The sequence below is a fragment of the Psammomys obesus genome, unplaced genomic scaffold (assembly GCF_907164565.1).
Source record: "Psammomys obesus unplaced genomic scaffold, mPsaObe1.curated_primary_1811, whole genome shotgun sequence".
NCBI lineage: Eukaryota > Metazoa > Chordata > Mammalia > Rodentia > Muridae > Psammomys > Psammomys obesus.
The window spans coordinates 24860356-24870249 of NW_026596034.1; the positions used below are offsets into that span (position 1 = coordinate 24860356).

The 9894-nt window shown below is 50.8% G+C and overlaps 1 protein-coding gene across 1 annotated transcript in view; it reads left to right on the forward strand.

The window, feature by feature from the left end:
• The window catches only part of Zfhx3 (zinc finger homeobox 3), a 200615-nt gene that overhangs the window by 87470 nt on the left and 103251 nt on the right, over positions 1-9894 (forward strand). The window contains exon 3 of the mRNA XM_055621000.1: positions 105-601. Within this exon, the coding sequence (XP_055476975.1) occupies positions 105-601 (497 nt within the window). The remainder of the gene's footprint in view (positions 1-104; positions 602-9894) is intronic.

A 9894-nucleotide genomic window follows, 5' to 3' on the forward strand; every position in this document is an offset into this window, starting at 1 on the left:
AGTGGATTGGGTTCCCCAGCCAGTGCAGCACCTCACAGTATGTGTCCCGGGTCCCGTGGCCACGAGGCTGGCTTCTGACTGTCTTTTCTCTGCCTTTCCCACAGTGGGCGGTGAGATCCCCCTAGACATGCGCCTCGGGGGCGGGCAGCTGGTGTCGGAGGAGCTGATGAACCTGGGCGAGAGCTTCATCCAGACCAACGACCCGTCGCTGAAGCTCTTCCAGTGCGCTGTCTGCAACAAGTTCACGACCGACAACCTGGACATGCTGGGGCTGCACATGAACGCGGAGCGCGGCCTCTCGGAGGACGAGTGGAAGGCCGTGACGGGGGACTCCTACCAGTGCAAGCTCTGCCGCTACAACACGCAGCTCAAGGCCAACTTCCAGCTGCACTGCAAGACGGACAAGCACGTGCAGAAGTTCCAGCTGGTGGCCCACATCAAGGAGGGCGGCAAGGCCAACGAGTGGAGGCTCAAGTGCGTGGCCATTGGCAACCCCGTGCACCTCAAGTGCAACGCCTGCGACTACTACACCAACAGCCTGGAGAAGCTGCGGCTGCACACTGTCAACTCCAGGCACGAGGCCAGCCTGAAGCTGTACAAGGTGAGGTCGGCTCCTTGAGACCCGGGGACGGGGCCCCCCGCAGAGTGGATTGGGTACTCGTGTGTGTGTGTGTGTGTGTGTGTGTGTGTGTGTGTGTGTGTGTGGTAGCTATCTGTACTATAATCCTATATTAGTTGCCACCTGACAAACCAACTGTAAAAGTGTTGCTTGGAGCTGAGAGGCGTTGATGGCGTCCTCCGGTGGCTGGAGCCTCGGGGGCGTCTCGTTTTGGGGGGGCAGGTCGCTTTTCAGCAGCCCGCTACTGTGTGGTTCCCTTCTTGCTTGCCGGTCTCTGCTGTAGGCCATTGAGTCACCGTCAGCCGCTGCGGCCCACTCTCCCTTCCTGTCCTTCCGTCCATCTTTTGTTTCTTCTCTCCTGGATGCTCCCTTAGTGCTTCATCCAGGCATCCATTCTGTTTGTCCGTCCCCACCAGCAGCCATACACTAACCACCTTCTGCACACCAGCCCTTGTTCCAGAAGTATGTCTGCATCAGTACATAAACTAGACCGACGCAAACACCACATGTACATACACACACACACACACACACACACATATACATATGTATGTGCACGTACATACAAACACATACACACACATTTATGTAGATATACACACACCTACGTGTTCACACCCGTGTCCCTGCCCTCACTGAGCTTTCATTCTTTTGGAACAAAAGGAGCTACAGACACAGTGGCTAAATGACCATTTATGGTGGGAGGTGGGTAACGCCATGGCTGGAAACAAGTGTGGGGGCTCCTTGTGGGTTCTTTCCGCAAGTTGCCGTAGTTCACGTCCTTGTTCTCTGCACCCTCTCCTGTCAGCCTCTTCCATTCGTTTCCCCTCTTCCCTTCCCTTCCCTTTTCTCCCCCACCCCTCGGTCTTCTCGCTGACCAGTGTAGACCCTCACAGAGGAGGAGGAGGGGCTGCAGATACTGTAAATAGTCCTTTGACTTGCACGGCAGGATTGCTCCAGACGTTTCTATTGATTTTCGCTGGACTTAAAGCCTCACCTTTTCCTCTAATCATCCCATAATGGCTTTAGTATGAACAATCAGGTACAAATCGCCATAAATCTCCCCAGCCTCATTCCACACACTCTCCACTCCCTCGCCTGCCTCCATCCACCTCACTCTTGTCCGCAGTCTCCTCTTTTTCCTCCCATGCTTCTGGGACAGCAAGCATTCCGTTTCCGCCAGCGCCTCCGAGCCAGTAGGGTCTCCTGTGTCCCTCTCATGATTGCCAGTGGAGACCCGACATGAGGAAGACTCAGCATCCTTTGCTCTCATTGGTCTCTGTTGTGATGGTTACGATTCGTTTTGCTGTTGCTCATTCTCGGGGAGCACTGTGGATAAGGGACAATTTCAGAGAAAGGTCATAGGGCTAGAATGTTCTAGAAAGTGCCTTATTTGACACTCGCTATGGTGGGCTAGGATTGGTTTGGATGCCAAGTTAGCCAAATCCTCTCCTCTGTGCGTACAGATTCCTCACTGGACCGGCTTTGTTTTATGCCATCCTAGAAAGAGAAGTGTTCTTTGTAGCCAGGTTTAGTCTGAGGATGGCGCTGACACGGTCCAGACAACCAGGTGGAAAAACCAGAGGAGACAAATGTTTCTGAAGGACTGACCCATCAGATCTGCACAGAGGAGTCCTCCTGGCCACGGAGGGTCATGTGCTGCTCCGACGAAGGGGCCATGTAGGCATGGAGTGAAGCTGCTGTCTTCCATCTCAAGAAATGGATTGCCCTTTAGATCATAAAACGCACACAGCAGCCACTGAGTCTGTAGGCCACATCTCCTGTGTGGTCCAGGTCCAGACTCAAGTTGAGCAGCTGAGTGAGATTCCTGTCCCTAACCCCAAGCCCCCAAGTCGCGTCTGTGGATCATGCCCTGAGTGAGGCGTTTCCTAGGGGCGGATTCGAAAGACACATTTTCTGCCCTACTTGCTCTGGTCACTTATTTGTATTATTTATGTTGTTGATTTTTGTTTGTTGGTTTATCCAAGACAGAGTGATCATGCTCTTGTTCAGAGCTTATGCCCCAAGGAGAAGAGCACTCAACCCTGAGACAGGGTAGACAGTGGCGCATAGCAGCTGCTTGGCCGGTGAATTCCTGGAGGGCCCAGCCTTGGTGTTTCAGTATAGCAGTCCCCAAGGTCAGGAGGCAAAGGTCTTTGTAGTCGGCTCTTATTAGTCCTTGGATAATGAATGCCCCTCTGCTTGCTGAGGCTCTCTTGAGGATCTGGGAGCTCTACCACCCGCCTTTGGGTGACACCGATTATGAGCCCAGAGCTCCCCCGAAGCCCCTTCGTCCCCTCCACGTGACTAAGGTAAACTTCTTGCCATGGAGGGGGCTCTTCTTCTCCCCCCCTCCAGTTTCTCGGTGCCTGGATCTGGGTGGTGTGTGGAGGTGGCCGGGCCCTGGCGTAGCCCATAGTAACGGAGATTGATTGCATGTTATTTTACCTCTTGCTAATGTAATCCATTAGCCCGGCACATGCATAATCAGTTTAGAGCACAGTTAACTGGGTGTAATCGAGTTCTTTACTGTCTGCTGGAGAAACTGCTCCCAGAAGCGGCTGACCTAGGGAGGGCACCCCGCCTGCCCTGCTCACCCCTTCCTGCCTGCCACCCCTTCTCACTCTGTCCTGCTTCCTGGCCAGTTGTTCATAACCAGCCAGGGAAAACCTGAAGGTGTTTTTTTTGTTTTGTTTTGTTTTTTAAATTCTGTATGTTTTTGGTTTTGGTGTTTGTTTGTTTTGTGTTCGTTTTTTGAGACAGGGTGTCATGTATCTCAGAACCGTCTTACCCTCACCGTGTAGTTGAGGGTGATCATAAACTTCTGATCTTCTTCTTCAACCTCCCAAGCTGCACACCTTACAGGTCTGAGTCGTCACACCCAGTTTGACAGGGCTCTGAGGACTGAACACGGGCCACACTAGGCACACATGTCACCCGCTAAGCCTCGTCCTGAGCCACTGAGGTTGGTTGTTGTCTACTGTACCCACTGACATACCTGTGACTTGGCTCCTCTGTGGAACTCCTTCTCCGAGCCAAGCCTTTTATTCTCCTCCTCTTCCCTTTACATTGGAGGAGACAGAGTCACAGTATCAGAAGCCACAGACAGGGGTTTGTCCTGTGATCTCAGACCAGCGTTGTCCCTTCCCTGGATGTCACATGGGTTGATGGAGGTGGAGTAACCCTAATCTGAAAATCCCCCATCCAAAAGTTGAGCCAAAGCATTTTGGGTACTGTAAACATGGCACCAAACTCCTGCAGGCATTGTGTCTAAGATGATGAATTTTGTGTTGTCCCAACCTGAAGATAAGGTCTCTGCAGATACCCGAGAATCAGGAAAACGAAAATCCCCACGTACAAACCATCAGGGTCTAAAGATTTCAAAGATTCCCTGTGCTTCTGCATTAGGACCGGGTTTTCTAAAATGTGTGATGATGTAGAATTCAGGCACAGAGCTTGAGCAAATCTGAGGAAACCATGTTTTTCCCTGGAGCTGTCTATTCTGCTTATTTCTTGATTATAAACTTTTCAAAACATTTGATTATTAGTGTATTGTTTGTGTGTGTATGTGTGTGTGTTGGCTCTCTCTGTGTGTGTACAGTTTGAGGGAATTCATTCTCTTTTTCCACCATTTGGATCCCAGGGATCAAATTTACATCGACAGACCTGCTGGCAAGCACCTGCACCCACGGAGTCATCCTAGCTTCCCTGATGAATTTTAAAATGCGTTTCGAATGCATGCATGGTAGGGCAGAGGATCTGGGGAGCCCAAGGTATCAGATGGAGGCTCATTTTCCCTTCCTTTAGGGTGGTAGGCTCCTGCAAAGTGTTCCTAGTGAAATCCCTGGCTTTTGTTTTAACCAGTGGCTGCCCTCTGGCCATGATTCTAACTGACTAGAACAGTGTTCTGACTGACTGGTGGGCCTCCCTGACCTCCTGGTCTCTGCCTTCTGTCCTGGGTCAGTTTCCAAAGCTGTCATGGAAGTGCGTTCTGGAACAGAACCTTCTCTCACCAGAGCTGAGTTCCGAAACCCATCCACACCTTTTCCTGCTTTCTGGTGTAAATCCATCCTTCTCATCCCTCCCACTCGCAGAGACATGGGGTGCCTTTGCTTGCACTGATGGCACCTGTGCCACACTCTGTCTTCCTGGGAGAGAGTATATTCTGAGTCCATGGGTCAACCTGAGTTCTCCTGGCCTTATCTTGACTTTGCCATCATCGGGTGTCAGTGATGAGCTCTTCTGCCAGGGGAAGAAGGAAGGTGTTTGGAGTCCAAGCATACCTGTCAACTCTTAGAGTCCACTGTGCAGTGAAAAAAATAAATAAGACCCCAGCAGAGCCCATTACTCAGACTGTTCCCAGCTGAGGTACCTTTGATTGGCCCAGGACCCCAGGTTTCATAGGAATCTTAAATTGTAGCAAGGACGGTTGCCTACCTAGCTCAGTGTCAGGGTTGAGTGTGAGGTGCTTGGGCTGGTACGGTTGAGAAGCCAGCATCTAAGCCCCCTGACCTGGGCTTGAAGTTGGAGGGAAGGAGAGGTACTGAGCGATACTCAGCCCGGTTGTGCATGTGGTGGATGGATGGTCCTCTTGCCCCTTCCGTCCTTTTGCACTGCTTAATGGCAGCACCCCATGCCCCTCTTTCTCCTTCCTTTATGAGTTAGTTGCTCCTTGGGTCTCATTTCTGGAGCAGGGTCGTAAGGCCATTGCATGGTGGATGGACCAATTAGAAGGCATAAAAACACTCAGGATCTCATGTATACAATCCGAATCCTTGGTCTCCTTAATGGCTGCGCTTTGGGCGGTGTATATGTCGTGTGTGGGCAGGCCAGGGAGGGCTCTTCAGAAGAGAGCTGCACCCTGAGTGCCCACAGGGGCTGCCTGCTGGCCTTTGCCTCGTTCTGACAGCAGGGACCACAAGTCCTCTGGGGCAGCTCCTGTCCCTCCACCCTGGCTAGCATCGGAAGCGCAGGTGCCATGTGGTTTATATGTGACTTGACCCAGGAACCAGTTTCTTCTGACATTTTCCCTGTTATGTAGACTTTTAAGTGCCTGCTGGCCCCCCGAGGCAGCTTCAGCCTGGAAAGTGACATGCTCCTCCTGAGTAGATTCAGAAGGCGTGTGTGAGAGGCTGCATGCTTTGGTGAAGGTTTAAGCACATTTGGTTGTTCTGCCCTCCTCGTCTGGAGCAGCTGGGGCTCAGACGTTCATTTCCCTCAGTGGATAACAGAGCTGGCAGGCCATGGCACCGACCTGGCTGGGAGACAGCTTTTGGCCCCCATGAGTCCATGCTGGAGGGGTCCCAGGCTGGCTATGGTAGAGTCTCCAGCTACTTGTCAGCCTCAGGATCTCTGGGGAGGTAAAAGGTCAGCCCTCCGTGGGGGTGGGGCCCAGACAGGACAGGCAAACATCACTGCCATGGTTACATGTGGCCCATGTGTCACCGGTAGTGTGTGGGTGCTTCAGTTGCCTTTCAGAAGCATCGAAAGCACCTTCCTCTGTAGTCCCTGGGAAGTAGTCACGTGTTGGGTGGACAGCCTCACACCCAGGCTTTGCTCAGGTCTTTCAGGTTACGGCCTTGGGCAGACCCCCGGGTCAGGAAGTCCAGGTCAGTGTTGTCTCAACTCTACACTTCAGACCTCACATAACGGAACTGAAGCCGTGTTAGATACGTCTCTCGCCCAGTCTTTAAACTCCCGAGCTTAATACGCCATTTGTCGAGAGAACCCAAACTCTGACCCACTAGCCAAAGCGCTTTACCCTCATTCTCCACGTTGGCTCTGGGCTCCCTGACACCCTCCCCCACCCTGGTGAACGCCCTGTCTCTCCCACCGCTGTCTGCTTCTGTGGGTAGTAACGAATAGTGCAAACTCTGGTAGAACATTCCTACATTCTGCTGCAGCCTACACTCTTTCTCACATGGTTAGTACCAGTAGTAACGTGGATCACCCATATAGCATTATTTTTTTCTGTAAATGTAATATGAATAGGGTACAGCCGTTGTGAAGAGACTCCATTTATCTATCTGTCTGTCTGTCTATTTATTTGTTTATTTATTTATAATTATAGCAGGGAAAGAGAAGGTTACCGCCAGGCCAGTCTAGTGATACCTCACAGTGACACATTTGTCCTTCCTTAGGAGGAGAGTGTCTTTTGCTGCAGCCCCAGGTGTCCTTGAATTAGTGATTTTCTTGCCTCCACTTCTGAAATGATGGCATTACAGGCTTGTGCCACAACACCCAGCTTTCCTCTAGCCTCCCTTTTTCCCGTTCACCTGACGAAAGTGTTCTTGAAGAGATGGAATGGCCCGGAATCCCTTTTACAAAATACCCCTGGGGTGGAAGGGCCTGGTGAGATAGCTGGGGTAGCGAAGGTGCCTCCTGCCAAGCCTGATCCCTGTGCTGCCCACACAGGAGGAGAGGACAGGCCAAGGCAGGCTGTTCCCTGACATGCATGCGCGCACATCCTCACACACACTAGAAGTGTTGAAAAACAAACCACAGCAAAGAAAAAAAATAACTTAAGTATGTTTCCAGTGATTTTTTTTTTTTTTTCTCCCTTTCAAGACGGGTTTCTCTGTGTCGCCTTAGCTGTCCTGGACTCGATTTGTAGACCAGGCTGGCCTCCAAACTCGCAGAGCTCTGCCTGCCTCTGCCTCGGAATGCTGGGATCACAGGCGTGCAACAGAGGCAGTGGGGCCCAAGCTTGTGACTGGTGGAGCCCATGGGCAAGCTCGGGACATCTGGCCACGTTTGGTTGCATTTCCTTAATCCTGTGCGCTTATCCACACCCATTAAACCTCACTGGTGTGTTGTGTATCTGAGCTATTGGATGTTTCTGTTTTCTTGCAGATAGAATGATTAGTTGCCCAACTACCATTTTGAGAGAGAGAGAGAGAGAGAGAGAGAGAGAGTGTGTGTGTGTGTGTGTGTGTGTGTGTAGGCCAGAGGTTAGTACTGGATCCTCTCTTTCGTATTTTCTCCACCTTAGCTTTGGAGGCAGCATCTTTTAGCTAGGTCAGTTGTGAAAGAAGCACCAATAATGTTCCTGTCTACACTTCCCCCAGCCGCCAGCTCTCAGGGCTGGAATCACAGGCCACTCCTAGCTTTTATATGGTGCTCAGGATCCAGACTCAGCTGGCCTGCTTATGCATTGGTTTTACCCAGTGAGGCGTCTCCTCAGATCCCCCAACAGTTCTTTCTGCCTTCCTTCCTTCCTTCCTTCCTTCCTTCCTTCCTTCCTTCCTCCCTTCCTTCCTTCCTCCCTCCCTCCCCCCCCCCCCCCCCCCCCCCCCCCCCCCCCCCCCCCCCCCCCCCCCGTCTCTCTCAAATAACCTTATTCTTGTAGGTGATGTGAGAGGGTACATCTAACAGTCCCCATTCTCTAAATTTTACAGCACACCTAGTACAGATCTAGCCAGTTTAGAGCAGTGGTTCTCAGCCTTTGTAATGCTGAGATCCTTTAACACAGTTCCTCATGCTGTGGCGGCCCCAACCCTGAAACTGTTTTTGTTGGTAACTCCACACCTGTAATTTTACTACTGAGTGCTGTCTCAGTTCCTAGTCTCACTTAGAAATAATGTGTTTTTTTGAGAACCACCTGTTTGGAATGTATTTGGGGAGGTGGGGAGGCAAAAAGTGGCACAAATATTCTCTTTTCAGGGTGTCATAAGTTTTGTGCATGCAACATTCTCTTTTCTTCCTGGTCTCTCTGACACACTCAAGGAGAAATGTGTTGTGTTTTGTTGCTTTCATCAAACTCTCCTTCTTCAGCTATTTTTTAAAATGTGCAGGGTCTCAATGGGGGCCTGTGGACCCCTCATCATTTAGCTTTCAGACCAAATGCCCTGAGAACAATCCCTGGATGGTGCAGAAGCTCCCGTTGTTCCTTTTATTTATTTACTTTTCGGAGCAGGGTCTGTGTAAGTAGCCCAGACTGGCACCTTGCAGAGAGACTCCTACTTCTGCCCGGATTACAGGTGTGTAGCGCCACACCCTGCCAGGAGGATCATGGTTTCTCCTTTGAAGTTTGTGTCCAGGTGGTATGGGTGCCATTTCTGGATAAACCGTTTTCCAGTGCAGGCTCCGAGCCTCCTGTCTGGTTCTGTCAGCGAGCCACCCTCCCTGGCTTGAGCCAAGAAGAAAAGGCACTCTCATTTCCGTCAGGACGCTAGAAAGGCCTGCTCCTGCTTGACCTCACCTGCTCCCATCCAGAAAACCTCCTGCCAGTGGCGTCTGCCACCTTAGGGGTGGTCTCTAGCGTTTAGGTGACTATCTGTGCAGCTATGGCATTTCTCTAGAACAGTCATGCAAAGGTACGCAGATAGATCAGGTAGCAGACAGGACAGCTCATGTCGCAGTTGCCCAGACCAGGGTAAAAGTGTGACCCCGGTTTTGAGTCCTTTCAGGTTGCTAGGAACTCAGACTGAAAGGGCACATTTGAATACATACAGATCCAACAGGTGTTTCTGGTTTTTTGTTTTGAAAGGGAAATTGTAAGGGAACAATTAAAGCATTGTCAGCGACACTGTCAGGAAAAGGCAAGAGTTTTTAAATAATTACATAACATACCCGAGCCACATTCTTGGTTCTGTTTTAAACAGAACTGAGAACTATAAATACTACATATGTGTGGGCTGGGAAAGGCTGTTCCTATGAAAACCTTGTTGGTAGTACCAAGTAATTTTATACTTTAGTAAAATTAGATTTCCAGCCCTCTCCCACCCCTGCCTCTTTGAGAAGCAACCGAGGTCTTAGATGGAAGTTTAAAGACTTTAGCCAAAAATAATGGCGAGGGCTGGTAGAGCACTTGCCCAAAGTACTCAAGATTCTGGATTCATTCTCCAGCACCCCATAAAACAGGCATTGTGTTCCATGCCATTGGAAGTTGCAGTCAGTAGTTCAAGGTCACCTTCAGCTACATAGGATGTGTGAGGCCAGCCAGGGATAATGGGATAACAGATTGTGGAGCGTAGTGAGGCCTCTGACATGAGAACTCGGAGTGAAAGTTCCGCCACAGAGATCTCTAAGTATGGTTCCCTAGCACAGCCAGCGACAACGTGGGGTGTTCAGGGAACTGGAGGTTTCAGCTAGACAGTAATAGTAAGTCTATCACAAAATATACACAACCGTGGCTGGCTCCTCACCATCAGTATCTCGACCTCCAGGGAGCCAGCAGCCACATCTGTTCTTTGTGGGTACCAGACATGCAAGTGGTGCAGGCATATAACACACACACACACACACACACACACACACACACACACACACACACA